Source organism: Apium graveolens, chromosome 2 (assembly GCF_009905375.1).
Source record: "Apium graveolens cultivar Ventura chromosome 2, ASM990537v1, whole genome shotgun sequence".
In the NCBI taxonomy this organism is placed as follows: domain Eukaryota; kingdom Viridiplantae; phylum Streptophyta; class Magnoliopsida; order Apiales; family Apiaceae; genus Apium; species Apium graveolens.
In genome coordinates, this window is record NC_133648.1 from 75,063,957 (window position 1) to 75,079,068 (window position 15,112).

General features: G+C 35.0%; 2 protein-coding genes across 3 annotated transcripts; both read right to left on the reverse strand.

Moving 5' to 3' along the window:
- Positions 1 to 5,369: 5,369 nt before the first annotated feature.
- LOC141705982 (pleiotropic drug resistance protein 1-like) lies at positions 5,370 to 7,277 on the reverse strand. Of its 2 annotated transcripts, none has more exons than XM_074508836.1 (6): positions 6,946 to 7,277; positions 6,709 to 6,812; positions 6,467 to 6,623; positions 6,295 to 6,374; positions 6,050 to 6,210; positions 5,370 to 5,765 (listed from the first exon to the last, which is right to left on the reverse strand). In XM_074508836.1, exons 5-6 carry the CDS (start codon positions 6,167 to 6,169, stop codon positions 5,484 to 5,486), a joined length of 402 nt encoding a protein of 133 aa, XP_074364937.1. In that variant the 5' UTR covers positions 6,170 to 6,210; positions 6,295 to 6,374; positions 6,467 to 6,623; positions 6,709 to 6,812; positions 6,946 to 7,277; the 3' UTR covers positions 5,370 to 5,483. The 2 variants fall into 2 exon arrangements, with proteins under 2 accessions (XP_074364937.1, XP_074364938.1); XM_074508837.1 differs by having other exon boundaries at positions 6,705 to 6,812.
- On the reverse strand, positions 6,349 to 7,947 carry LOC141690776 (pleiotropic drug resistance protein 1-like). The gene is made up of 4 exons (XM_074495551.1): positions 7,912 to 7,947; positions 6,709 to 6,843; positions 6,467 to 6,623; positions 6,349 to 6,374 (listed from the first exon to the last, which is right to left on the reverse strand). The coding sequence occupies exons 1-4, from the start codon at positions 7,945 to 7,947 to the stop codon at positions 6,349 to 6,351; spliced, it is 354 nt and encodes a 117-aa protein (XP_074351652.1).
- Positions 7,948 to 15,112: the final 7,165 nt, after the last annotated feature.

Below are 15,112 nucleotides of genomic sequence, written 5' to 3' on the forward strand. Positions count from 1 at the left end.
CTTAATTAATTTATAATCAATTAAATCTCATTTAATCAATTATTAAATTTGCCAATTAATTATTTATTTCATAAATAAATAATTATTTAGCCATTATTAATTAATTCCTCCACCCTTAAATCATTCTCTTTTTATGGTGTGACCCTGTAGGTTCAATATTAAGCCGGTAGTTGAAATAAATAATAATAAAACTATTTTATCATTATTTATATAAATTCTCTAATTTATTAAATATGATTAATTAATTAATCACATTTATTCTACATCGTGAGGGATACTTCTCAGCATATCGCGACTATCCGGATAATATAAATTCACTGCTTAGAATACCAAGAACCTATTCAGTGAATAGTTACCGTACAATAAACTCCTTCTACCCTACAATGTTCCGATTAAATACAAGGCATGGATCTCATGTCAAGCCTATCTAATTCAATCACTTGCTTATCATTTACTATGCGTAGTTCTATGCAAATTAGAAACTCCTTTCTAATTTCATTCACTCTGGCCAGAGATTCCTGAACTAGCATAAGTGGATCAGCCTTGAACATTCGCTTCCTTCACTGGAAGGGGTAGATCCTTTATTGATCATACACTATCTTCGTGTACAAATTCCTATACCCAGAAGAGCCCTAATAATTATCCCTGGAGACTAAGAACTAAACCAAAGCATAGTTCAGTGTACACAAGATTACTATGATGACCTCAAGTCTAAGGATACTTGTACAACTATCACTATGTGAACAACTGCTGACACGTGAGTGAACTCCATCAGTTGTTCAGCTGTGCGAGTCATGTTTAGTGAACTTATTCTATAATAAGCACCTACATACTAGCTATAGTGTCACCACACAAATGTCTATGAGAACAGACATCCTTCATAATGAAGCAAGCATAGTATGTACCGATCTTTGCGGATTATTAATTACCAGTTAGTAATCCTATGACCAGAAACTATTTAAGTTTAGAGTTATCATCTTTTTAGGTCTCACTATTATAATCTCATCATAATCCATAAAAAACTTTACTCTAAACTATGGTATATCTTATTTAAACACTTAAATAGATAAAGCCTGTAATAAAAACAAAAAAAGTCTTTTATTAATATCAATGAAATCAAAACATATTACATAAAAGTTATTCCTAAATTCTTATACATGATTGGACTTAGGACATATTCCTTTCAGAAATAGAGCGGCCGGAAAAAGAGGGAAAAGTGGCAGCACTCACCGAATACCGGGCAAGCACAAGCGAGAAGAAAAGGAGAATAAGAGAGAGTAACAGAGAGAATGGGAGGGGAGAATTCACAAAGAGCTTGGAACCGAAAGAATTGAGGAAGGAGGGGATGGACACAGCCGTGTTTATCTCCTCTCTAACCCTTTTTTTTATTAATTCCCTGAGTGACAGGTGTTGCAACAGAATTGATACACGCGCCCTTAATTTATTAAAAACTGACATGTATCTCTCTTTCTACTTTAATCCAAAATTTACCCAACAATTATCCACTTAACGATATCAAGTTGCACACAAATAGTTTTAGGAAAATTATCAAAACGATCTTAAAATGTTGAAAATATCCCGAAGTTTTTAAAAACATAAATTCCGAAATTTTAAAATAATTTTTAGGGCGCACTTTATACCGCTTTCCTCAAATAAACGAATCAACGCGCGGGTAAAATTAATCCCATAAATTTCCAAAATAATTTTAAAATTTTCAGAATATTCCAAACTTAAATAAATATGAGTTTCATAATTTTTGAAGAATTCGGGAATTAAATACAGATTTTACAAATAAATGCAATCAGAAAATCATACAGGGTTAAATAATTGGTGAAATATTGATTTTTAAATTTTATAAAATTCCAAAAATAAATATTGAAATTATAAAGTCATAAAAACAATTTTAGAGACAATCCACATATTTACACAAATAAACTTGTATGAAATTCACTTTTAAAAGTGAGAATACTTAATACGAGTCCATAATTAATTACGAGGGCAATTCCAGTACATTAAAAATCATACATACACAATAATAAAACAACACTAGCTGACAGAAGCTATACACATATTTTGCTTATTTGACAATTCCATAATTACGTATTTAAATAATACAGAAATACACGAGTCGTTATATCCTTCCCCCCTTAAAAAGATTATGTCCTCAGAATCTGGTCTAACTATACCTGAGGATATTTGTCAAGCATATCTGACTCTAACTTTAGAATAAACTCTCCGACTCAAGGATTTATTCAAGGCATACTCTTAGGGATATAAACTCATTTCTAAGGACTCGCTCTTAATGATCGAGGATTTGGATCAATTATTCCACGCAGAATAAATTTGGATAAGAGCCCATTGGCTCACAATCAATGACTTGGTTAGAATTAGATATTTATCGCCTTAATATTGACATGTGGAACACATTATATATATACTGCAATTACGATAGCCACGTCAACTCATGGGCAACTTTACCTATATTTATCAATACCTCGAATGATTCACTATATTGAGGTCTTAACTTGTCCCTTCTATTCAAATCTAGCAAATCTCTTTCAAGGTGAAACTTTTTTCAACACCAATGATCCTATTTCTGTATCCATACTCTTTTAATGCACGTCTGTTTTCTTTCTTTGTCTATCCCGAGCTGCTTCAACTCTTTTTTACAAATCAACCTCACTACGTCCTTGGTGTACTGAATTAATTCAGGACCTAACAGCATTTCTACTCCCACTTTCTCTTAATAGTATGGGGAACCACTTTATGTCCATAAAAGGCTTCGCAAGGTAGCATTCCCCTACTAGCATAATAACCATTAGCATAAGAAAACTTAGTCAATGGTAGGTGATTACCTCAGTTTTCTTTTAAATTCCAAAATATATACTATTAACACTACGTGAAAAACTGGAATAGACATCGGTTATTAGCCGATGTAAAAAAAATCCTGACCGATGTCTTCGTCGGTGTAGAGAAAGGTCCCCCCCTTTGACATCGGTTTTTAGCCGATGTAAAACATAGCTTTCCACATCGTTTTTAGCAATAAACTTATGTCCTTTATCTTATATAAGTACCTAACAACATTTTAATTTTGAAAACTAAGAGATTATAATCAATTTAAAGATATCACACACAGTGTGATTATAACCTGTTACATCAGTTTTTTTCTAAAAAATGATGTTTATTAAGACTATTAACATCACCCCCGTTTAAAAACTGATGTTAAAGATTAACATAGACATCGGTTTTTAGCCGATGTCTATACTTTACAACGGTTGTTCATTCAACCGATGTTAAAACATATTTTACACATCAGTTAGTAACCGATGTAAAAAGTATATAATTTTTCTTAAGGTCAAAGACATTGGTTTTGAACCGTTGTCTAAAGTATATAATTTATGTTAAAATCAAAGACATCGGTTCAAAACCGTTGTTTATTTGATTTAACATCAGTTTGGAATTGTTTTGCCTGATGTCATTGAGTTGTATATACATCAGTTTTGGGTACAAAAGAACACAATATGGCTGTTGTTTTTTATTAGCATACACATCGGTTTTTACATTTTTAGTGATGTTTATTATTCACATATTCAACTAGCCAAAAATTACCAATCGCAAACCAATCACAAACCAAACCAATCGCAAACCAAAACTATCAAAACTGAAATTGACTAATCGCAAACCAAAACTGAAATACTAAAAGTTTTTTAGCTATATATCAAGCACCAAACAAGCACGGAAATGCAACAAAATTTATATAATAACTTGCAAATCATCCAACAAAAGTTATAACAATCATTTAAACAAGTCAGACCGAATATCCACAATTCATGATCTGCCATAACTAGTCTAATTACGTAAGTCATTTCCAGCAAAGCGTGGTACTAGCGTGGTAGCAGACTACTTAAGCAGATGACAAGACCAACCAAACGAACAAACGACCAACTAGATGACAGTGTATTGATCAAACTAAATATTGTTCCCTGGTAACATGAAGACTAAACAAACTCTTGGACATATTGAAGAGTCTCGAATCGCACTTCATCATGTTCCTCCCTTGTGTAGCACTTTCGAGTCTTAGCTGCCCACTGTGAAATTTACAGAGTGCAAAAACAGCGAATTAGCATACTATACTATAAATATAAATATGCCCTGATAAATGTACATTTATTCTAGGTGTTTGCAGATTGCGCTAAATGTACATTTATTACCTTGGTAATGAATTTCATTTCTTTATCTTCGAATATATCTTTCATGTAACGCATGACAACGTACCCACACTCGTACCCACCAATAACTTGACAAGGTAATGGAGCTGAACTAATATCTGTGGTTTTAAGTTCAAACTCCGGTGCCCAAATATTCTCAAAAAAAATTGGACAATAAGGTTGATGTAGTCTTCAATTCCAATATATATAAGCCATTTTATCCATACAAGGTTTTACGGGAGCTGATAACAAAGAAAATTCAAAAATAGTCTTGCACTATAAATTGCATGTAAATGATCTGAGTTTTCTTGGACTGATTTAGCAAGCTTACCTCAAAGTACTCAATTAGATGGCAAGAAAGACGGCCTAATGGACCAAAATATATTTCTTCACCTCCTCGTTTCAATAGGAGCAGCTGTATTTAAGAATTTATTCAGTAAGATTCTAGATTATCTTATAGAACAAAACATTAATTATGTTAGTGCTTAACATTATTAAATTTCACCTCATCGAAAGCATCAAATATGTCAATGCTCGGCTGGTGTATGGAGCACACCACAGTTCTTCATGTATCCACTGTGTTTCTCACTGTCCTCATCACTATTGATGTTGCCCTGGCATCAAGTCCTGAAGTGGGCTCATCCATAAAAATTATAGATGGATTGGCTACCAACTCAACTTCAATCGTCAGCCTCTTGCGCTGCTCAGTTGAAAGACCATCTATACCAGGTAATCCTACTAGAGCTTCCCTAAAAGGACTCAGCTCTACAAGCTCCATAACCTCCTCAATAAACATCTGTTGTCCAATAAATTAATTTCAGTCACTCAATTTATGTACCTAAAGTACGTAAACAGTTATTTGCTCAAATCTGATTCTAGCCTTGAAGTCTGTCAATTTGGAACAATAATTACAAAAATTTATGGGAATTATATTGAACCACAAAGTATGCTGATTAGATAAACTGTCCCGTAAGGGTGTTGGTCAAGTCTTGACAGAAAAAGTTCAGATTTTATGGTTGTAATTTCGTCAAATTGTAGCACTACTGTGTGAAGGAAAGTTATATTTGTCCAACAGACATATATTTGGATTTAATTGGGATTTAATTTTTGTAATAGAAAACCTGGAAACTCATAACATTCACACAATGCTTAATCTCCAAAATAGATGCAAGGCATGAGCGTTTCAGATAAATATGAGACTAGTTTGTTAGAGGAAAAGATAACATGTTTTGTTGTAGCGTCGACGTCAAGAGGCAATCGAAGCCATGCTGAATATTACAAGGACTCATAAACTGTAACATGAGGAGAGTGAATATCAGTTTGTTCACAGTAGCCTGCGATACGAGCAAAACTTTCTTGGTTCTTCGGATATCCAGATATTGTGATTGTTCCCTCAACATAGCCACCTGTTTTTCTACCAGCCAAGACATCCATCAGAGTAGTCTTCCCAGCTCCACTAATACCCATTAGAGCCGTAAGAACTCCAGGCCTAAATGCGCCACTGACACCTTTTAAAAGTTCTAGCCGCTCTTCAGGAACACCTTGAGCTTTCATTTCCTGCAAGAAATTTTTTAAGGACCAGGCAGAATATCGAAGCATAAAGTCTTTCTATCTAAATATCTTAAAGCCTTATCTGTTGCATCAGTTTATTTAGAAAGTAACTAAGGTAGACAGAGGATAGAGGACATAATTATAAATGAGAGTGAAAAAGATATGTGTAAATCAGATGTGATGGAAGTGGAACAGAGAGTATGCGTAAATGTCATTACATTCTAGCCAACTAAATGCAAACTACACAAGTAAATTTATATTATGTGCATCTTAAGAAAAACTGAGTATACCTGAGGCATATCGACCCTGTAGCTTATATCATCAAATGTGATGGACAGAGGTTGAAAAGGAAGAACCATTCCATGTTTCTTCTGGTTATCTTCACTAATAATACCCACTCTTGCTGACATTGACCTGGAAGATACATTTCCTCGATCTTGGTTCCCTTTCTCTGCGTTATCATAAATGTTATTGCCAAGGCACATAAATTTGTCGAGGAAAATCAAGAATGAGATGTCACCATAAGAGCTCTTACCCTTCGAGGACAATTCAATAAATTGTCCATTTCTCTCAGCCAAGGTTTCTTCTTTTAAACTGCCTGAGACTTCCAAAATGCTGCACAAAATTGACCATTTAATATTCAGTATGCATTCACTTTAGTTTAATATTCAACATAGATAAGGAAGTACAGTGAGTTGAGTGCTTACGGTTAAGGTAAGTTAGAGCTAATGTGAAGATAGTATTGAAGAGGAAAACATAGGCAACCAAAGCTCCAACTCCAATCCAATGCCAGTATGCTTGTGGAAAGAGACCACGAGCCTTCATCACTGATACTCCTAAAGGTTCTGTTGAATTAGGAAGAACCTGCATTTTTATAATGTCACGATTGTTAGTCATAAAAAATCCTCTATTTCCTTCTCATTATAGCAAAAATTCGTAGGGTACCTACATGACTCCAACTCTTTCCTAGGAATTCATTCACAGCTTTAGCATTCTGTGCATACATGAGAGGCGAAAACCAATAGCCCCAGATCCACCATGCCTTGATATCATCTGTGCAAATTAGATAAATGAGATTTTTATACTGTATAATTAAAGATACACAAATTCAGTAATAATCTGACTATAAGACACACACACCAATCAAAAGTCCCAAAAAATCAAATTTAATTGAAAATACACTTACAAATTAGGGTTCGATTTCGGTGAAACAGAGCTCGATTTGTGTAAAACTTGCTTGATTCGGGTTGTATGAACACTTCTCAGGGCTGCATGTCAACCTTCTTGCTCGATCTGTAATTAGAGGGTTTAACTTTGTTTTAGGGCTTATAACGGGTAGAGGTGAAAGAGAGGGTAGAGGGTTTAACTTTGTTTTAGGGCTTATAACGGGTAGAGGTGAAAGAGAGGGGAGAGTGATAGTTGAGAGGTGAGAGACGGAGACGGAGATGGAGAGAGAGAGAGAAGTCGGGGAGGGAGAGTGTACCGAGAGAGAGGTCGGGGAGGGAGAGCAGTGAGAGAGAAGAGGGGAATGAATTTTGTTTAAGTAAAAATTCCCCCGTGTCTTTTTAGTAGTAAAGGGGGAACAATTTGTTCCGTGTTTTTTTAATTTTTTAAAAAGCAGTTATATACAACGGTCGGCCATGAAACTGATGTGAATAATGCTGTTTCACATCGGTTTGAGAGCAACTGATGTCAAAAATTGTTTTTACATCGGTTTTTTTGTAACTGATGTAAAAAGTGCGATGTCTATTCTAGTTTTTGTAGTGTAATATAGCTTATATTGTTTGAATCGTCTTTTCACTTTTACCATTTGTCTGGGAATGGCAAGTGGTACTTATTTTTCACTCAATCCCCAAGCATTCCGAGAACTTCATCCAAACCTCAAGTAAATCATCGGGTTTCAATCAGTCACAATAAGAACAGGGACTCCATACTTTGTCACAATTTTATCCAAGGGTACCTTTCATTAATTATGAGGAAACGTGCAGACTTCGTCGACTTATCAACAATTGCCCAAAAGTTCTTTGTCGTGTTTTGGTACACCCAAATGCTTCCAGGTAAATAGGATCTTAGAAGTGTGAGCTTTTCTTTATATTTTACTCTTCAGCTTAGTCACATTGAAATTCATGCTCTAAAAAAAATCCAAACATACCTTTACTGTCCTTTTGGGTGCAACTTTTCTTTCCATTTAAACTATCCAATTCTTGATTCATTCTTCTTCTTAACACTTCTTGATTCCTGCTATTCATTCTGACTGAAAAGTGATCTCCTGCAATTACTCCTCATTACCTCCAGGTACTTGAATCTTCAATTTCTAACTTCTTCTGCTAACTCTTCAATGATCTAATAATATTCAATTTTGATCAAATTCTCATACTTTTGAAGCTTAGTATTCAATTGCTAATTCTCAATCTTCCGCAGACATTTCTTTAAGTATTCATCTTAGCCTTCCTTAGCCCTTATGTGGCGCCCTCCAAACCCGGGTCAGAAGTTTGGGGTCCACACACACACCTTAATTATAACCTGCTTATAACAATAATAAAGATAATAATAATATATGCAATGACCCTACTTACCAACCACCACGGACCGCAACAGGTTAAAGTATGCACACAAGCCAAACACACTAATATATTACAAACCGTTCAAATCCCAACTATTTCAAATTCAAACTGAGTATTAAACATTATTACAAACTTTTACAAACTTAAATTATTCCAAAAGAAGCCTACTAGTTCAGCTTTCTCAACCTGAACCCCTAGCTCTCGCGCTGGACTGGGGATCCTCTTTACCAACTGGTTCCTTTTTAACTGGAAAGAATATAAACAACATCGCACAAATGAGCTAACTAGCTCAGCAAGTCACAATGACAACTGAGAATAATGATCATCAGGTGAATATGGTTATGATATCAAGTGAACAATGGATTATGATTTAGAATTGGATATTATACTTTTAATTTAAAAACCAAGGTTAGGCTGTTGATCAGTCACGCACTAACCCCGAGCAAGGCACACATCATTGCTCTAACTACTGGATCCAAGGCACACATTGGCCTAACTTGACCATTATATGGTCTGACCACGAATCTGGTCCACAATTTTATAAAAACAATCCAATTCTAACATAATAACAGAGTATGCAATAATAAACAATAACCGAAATCATTAACAACAATAAATGTTTAACAATGAAAGGGTTTCAATCCTTGTAAGGATCAATAAGGCAATTTAAAAGCTTGGATGCTGGGTAATGAAAGAATTGGATAACAAAGGAATCAACGTTTCAAGGTTTCAAGGATTTGGTCTTTCAAAGTATAAGATACCATGGTTGAGTATATAATAGTTCATTTCAGTGTTTGGTATTTAGTTTGTATGTATTTGTAGAGTAGTATCGTAGATTTGTGGTTCTTGTTTGGGTATACAATAATCAATGGATTAGAAAGAATATGATTCATGGCTCAAGGACAATAACTGAAATCAGGATTTAGGTTTATGTGCTTCAAAGCACTTGCAATATCACAGGATTATCAAGTACTACAATATCTCGAGAAGGTTCAGAACACTTGCCTGGTATTAGCTTACTACACTGCACTCGCTTCCAATCACAACCGTTTTACTCCTCAACTACCTGTTTCCCTTTCCTACGTCTTGCCTCTTCTGCTCACATAACATAAGCATCTATCAATAATTTACTAATGGAATTTTATTCAACACATATTTCTATCTACCCTTCGTTTTACCCAAATCCGATTAACGGATTGAAAGTTATGCAATAATCAAGTAAACACCGAATATATAGACCGATAGTCAATTAACAAGTCACATATAGCACATAATACATCACGTAATCAATGATATATTATTTATAAAGAAGTCTCGGGTCATAAATATACTTTCTGGTATTTAAAATGATTTTTAAAATATTTTTCGGAATTAAAATGGGTCGTTGGATCAATTTCGGGTTAATAAACAGGGTTCGGTTGGCCCATTCTGGCTCCGAAATAATTTTAGAATAATTATCGAGCCTTGGAAATAATTTAGAATAATATTTTAAAGCTCGAAACTATTTTTCAGAATTTTTAAATCATTTTTAAATAATTAAATCTAATTAAATAACTAATTAAAATCAATTAAATCAATTAATCAATTAATTTTCGAATTAATTGACCAATTAATCAATTATAAATTAACTGAAATTAATTAACTAATTAATTTAGATTTATTTGTGAATTAAAAATAATTTTCAGAATTAAAATAATAATTTTTAGAATTTTCAGAATTTTAAAAATGAATTTTTACAATAAAAATAAATAGGAAATATAATTTTTAAACATTTTATAAACAGGAATCCTAAATTTGCAAAGTCTGGAAACTTCAGGGACCTAACTGCATCGTTTTCAAAAGTTGGGGTACTAAACTGTAATTTTCCAGCTCTTCGCTGGAAAACAATCGGGTTCGCCGGAGAACACGTTCCCGGCGTCCTCACCCCATCAACACCTCCAGATCACATCTACACAACATCAGGAACATAACCATGCAATCAATTCATCCTAACAATCCCTGAGTTGGCCGGAATTTGGCCGTGAAGTTTTCCAGTTTCCGGCGAACATCAGAAAACTTCAAAACACAACTCCCTTCTCTACAGACCTCGTTGGTTCATGAAACTTATACGACTAGATTGCAAATTTTACAGAGAACACAACCCACTATAACACAACATCAATCTATCACAGAATAAGAAACCCCCAAATTTCAATTAAAAACATTCATACGGGTTATAAACCCTAATTTTGAAATTTGAAAATCAAACTCAAATTTGAACATATTATTGAACTCCAAATCAGACGTATGACATATGAAAATCATCAGGAAAACAAGCTCTACAACATGCAATCATCAAATCATACAAACAATCATCCGAACAAAAATTCATATTTTTAATAAAATAAATTCGAAAATAAATAAATTTTTAGAAAAATAACCTTGATTTCTGCACTGAAACAAAGCTCAGAATCTGATAGAACACTTCAAATCCTTCGTTTTGGTTACTCAAGCTTTGAAAACAGAGATCGGTAACGCCTTCGTTTTACTGTTTGATTCTTAGAACAGTTTTAGGAAATTAGGGCTTTTCTCTGAAAATTATATAATTAACTATCTGCAAATGATTTTGATACGAAATAAAATACGGTAAAAGGCTATTTATAATTACGGAAAATTTGTATCCCGTTGGATCATTCCGGATATAAAACGGTACGTTTATTTGTAAAAACTGATCCAAACGGTATCGGTTTTCGGGATAATTATCCAAATCAGTACAATTTGTACTGCGGTCTTGGTTTCAGCGCCTGATTACACGTATTACGAAGTGATAATTATGATAGTTTAATAAAAAGCTCCCGTTTATCGAAAATACGGGTCTTATTGATTAACCGAAATGAATATTGTATCGAAAATGTTGCGCCGGGACCCGCGCAGGACAAACCATACGCCGGATCGAAAAAGTCGAAACATGGAATATGCTCGGAATATTACAATTAGGTTAGGAAGGAGTTCTCGAAAGAGTTTCGGGTTCCAAAAACGTAACAACGGTTGACGTCGGTTGGTTCCTGTTTTTATAAAATAGATTTTAATTACCCGGAAAAAGATTTTAGAAATTTCATATGATTCTTATAAATCCATAAACCAACATAAAAATAATTAGGAAGATATGACAATTATCTATATTTTATTTTGGACATATAAAAAATAAAATACTCAATTAATATTATTTTTGAATATTCAAGTACAGATAACACTTAACAATTAACTCACAGAATAGATACTGAACACACATAATAATTATATAATAGCAAAAATAATTTCACGATATATCCCGGATATTACATCCTTCCCCCCTTAAAAGGATTCTGTCCTCAGAATCTCTAAGAAAACAAATAAGGGTATTTTTTTCTCATATCACTTTCTAACTCCCAGGTTGACTCTTCAACCTTTGGGTTTCTCCACAATACTCTTACTAACTTTACCACTTTATTTCTCAATACTTTCTCTCTTTCCTCTAGAATCTCTATCGGACTCTCTACATATGATAAATCTGCTTGAAGTTCTATTGGCTCATATTCTATTATATGCCTGGAGTCTGGATTATATTTCTTAAGCATTGATATGTGAAAAACATTGTGAATGTGCTCCATGTACGGAGGTAACGCCAACTCGTAAGCTACCTTGCCAATACGCTTAAGGATTTCAAAAGGTCCGACATATCTTGGGTTTAGCTTCCCTTTCTTCCCAAACCTCGTTAGTCCTTTCCACGGTGATACTTTTAATAATACCAAGCTTCCTTCTTCAAATTCCATGTCTTTTCTTAACTGGTCTGCATATTTCCTTTGACGATCTTGTGCGGCTATTAATCTTTTCTGGATAATTTCAACAACTTCCTTTGTCTGTTGCACCAATTCAGGTCCGAGTATTTTGCGTTCTCCTACTTCGTCCCAATATACTGGAGATCTACATTTACGTGCATAAAGGGCTTCATAAGGTGGCATCCCAATACTGGCGTGATAACTGTTGTTATAAGCAAACTCTACTAGGGGTAAATGCTCGTCCCAACTTCCTTTGAAATCAATAGCACAAACACGTAGCATGTCCTCGATTGTCTGGATCGTTCTTTCACTTTGGTCATCCGTTTGGGGGTGATAGGCCGTACTCATATTCAATCTTGTTCCCAAACATTCTTGAAAACTCTTCCAAAATCTTGATTTAAATCTTGGATCTCGATCAGATACAATAGACACTGGAACTCTATGACGAACTATGATCTCTTTCAAGTACATATGAACTAACTTGTCGAGCAAAAATCTTTCATTTATAGGCAGAAAATGAGCTGACTTGGTAAGTCTATCTACTATAACCCAAATGGCATCATGATTAGCCCTTGTCCTTGGTAATCCAACTATGAAATCCATGGCAATATGTTCCCACTTCCACTCTGGAATCTCCAATGGCTGTAGCAATCCACTTGGTCTCTGATGCTCCGCTTTAACTTTCTGACAGGTATAACATTTGCTAACCCATTCCGTAATTTCCCTCTTCATATTTGGCCACCAATAATTCTTCTTTAAATCTCTGTACATTTTGGTACTCCCTGGATGGATGGAATATCTTGAACTATGTGCCTCTTGTAAAATTTCATTTTTCAGCTCCGTTACTGGTGGAATCCAAATTCTTGAAGAAAACCTAAGAATACCTTGATCATCTTGTTGCGTGCATAATTCCTCACCTACCAAACTATTTATATCTTGATCCATTACCTCTTTCTGGCATTTCTTTATTTTCTCCAATAACTCCGGTTGGAAAATCATACCGTACACTTTTGCTTCCTCAGGCTTGCAAATTCTAATCTCCAATTCCAATTTTTGAAATTCTTTATATATCTCTTCAGGTACGGATAATACATTTAACTTTTCCTTCCGACTTAACGCGTCTGCTATAACGTTCGCCTTACCGGGATGATAATTAATTGAGCAATCATAATCTTTGATCAATTCTAACCATCTCCTTTGTCTCATATTAAGTTCCTTCTGGGTAAATATATATTTCAAACTTTTGTGATCCGTGAAAATCTCACACTTTTCTCCATACAAATAATGTCTCCAAATCTTCAAAGCGAAAACTATAGCTGCTAACTCCAAATCATGAGTAGGGTACTTCTGTTCGTGTGGTTTCAATTGCCTTGACGCATACGCAATCACCTTGTCGTGCTGCATAAGAACACATCCTAATCCTTTGTAGGAAGCATCGCTATAAATTACGAAATTCCCTTGATCGTCTGGAAGTGACAAAACAGGTGTTGTGATTAATCTCCGCTTCAATTCCTGAAAACTTTCTTCACACTTGTCATTCCATATAAACTTTTCATTCTTTCGTGTAAGCTTTGTCAATGGTGTTGCAATTCTTGAGAAATTCTGAACGAATCGTCGATAATATCCTGCCAATCCCAAGAAACTTCTTACCTCAGTGGGTGTTCTCGGTCTTTCCCAATTCGTAATTGCCTCGATCTTTGCCGGGTCCACTTTGATCCCTTCGTTACTGACTATGTGTCCTAAGAACTGAACTTCCTGTAGCCAAAATTCACACTTCGACAATTTAGCATATCACTTCTTTTTCCTTAAAATCTCCAAAGCTGTCCTTAAATGTTCCGCATGATCCTCCTCCATTTTTGAATAGATCAAAATATCGTCTATAAATACTATAACGAACTTGTCCAAATATTCCTTGAAAATTCTGTTCATCAGGTCCATAAACGCTGCTGGGGCGTTGGTCAATCCAAAAGACATCACTAAAAACTCTTAATGCCCATACCTTGTTCTGAAAGCTGTCTTTGGTATATCTTCTGGTTTGATCTTTAGTTGATGATATCCCGATCTTAAATCGATTTTGGAGAAATACTTGGCTCCCTTCAATTGGTCAAACAAATCATCAATTCTGGGTAACGGATACTTATTCTTGATCGTCAACTTGTTGAGCTCCCTATAGTCGATGCACAGTCTCATGCTTCCATCCTTCTTCTTGACAAATAATACCGGTGCACCCCACGGGGATACGCTGGGTCTAATTACTCCTTTCTCTAACAGCTCTTGCAATTGCTTTGCTAACTCTTTCATCTCAACGGGCGCCATTCTATACGGGGCCTTGGATACTGGTTCGGTTCCAGGTGCTAAGTCGATTGCAAATTCAATTTCTCTATCTGGAGGAAGTCCTGGTAACTCGTCGGGAAATACGTCTGGAAATTCATTTACAACTGGAATATCTTCAAGTTTTGCTGGCTCCTGACTTCTGTCGATCACATATGCTACGAAATGCTCACATCCTTGTCGTAGTAACTTCTTGGCTTGAATCATCGTTAAGAACTTCTTTACCTGCTTCTGTCCCTTGAACGTTACTATTCTTTTGTCTGGCGTTTTCACCATTACTTTCTTATTTCGACAATCTATCTGAGCATCATGCTTAGATAACCAATCCATTCCTAATATAATGTCAAATTCTCCTAACTTAAACGGTATCAAATCTACACAAAACTTACTACCAGAAATCTCAATCTCATAATTCCCACAAACTTGGTTAACAGTTACACGTTCTTGATTTGCTAATTCCACAGTCATTATTTCATTTAAATACCCAACTGGACAATTTAACTTACTAACAAAATCTTGTGAAACAAACGATCGAGTTGCTCCCGAATCTATTAACACTTTGGCACATAAAGAATTCACATTAAGCGTACCTGCCACGACATCCGTATCCTGGATCGCATCCTTCACTGACATGTCAAAAACTCTAGCCCTCGGAGTCTCA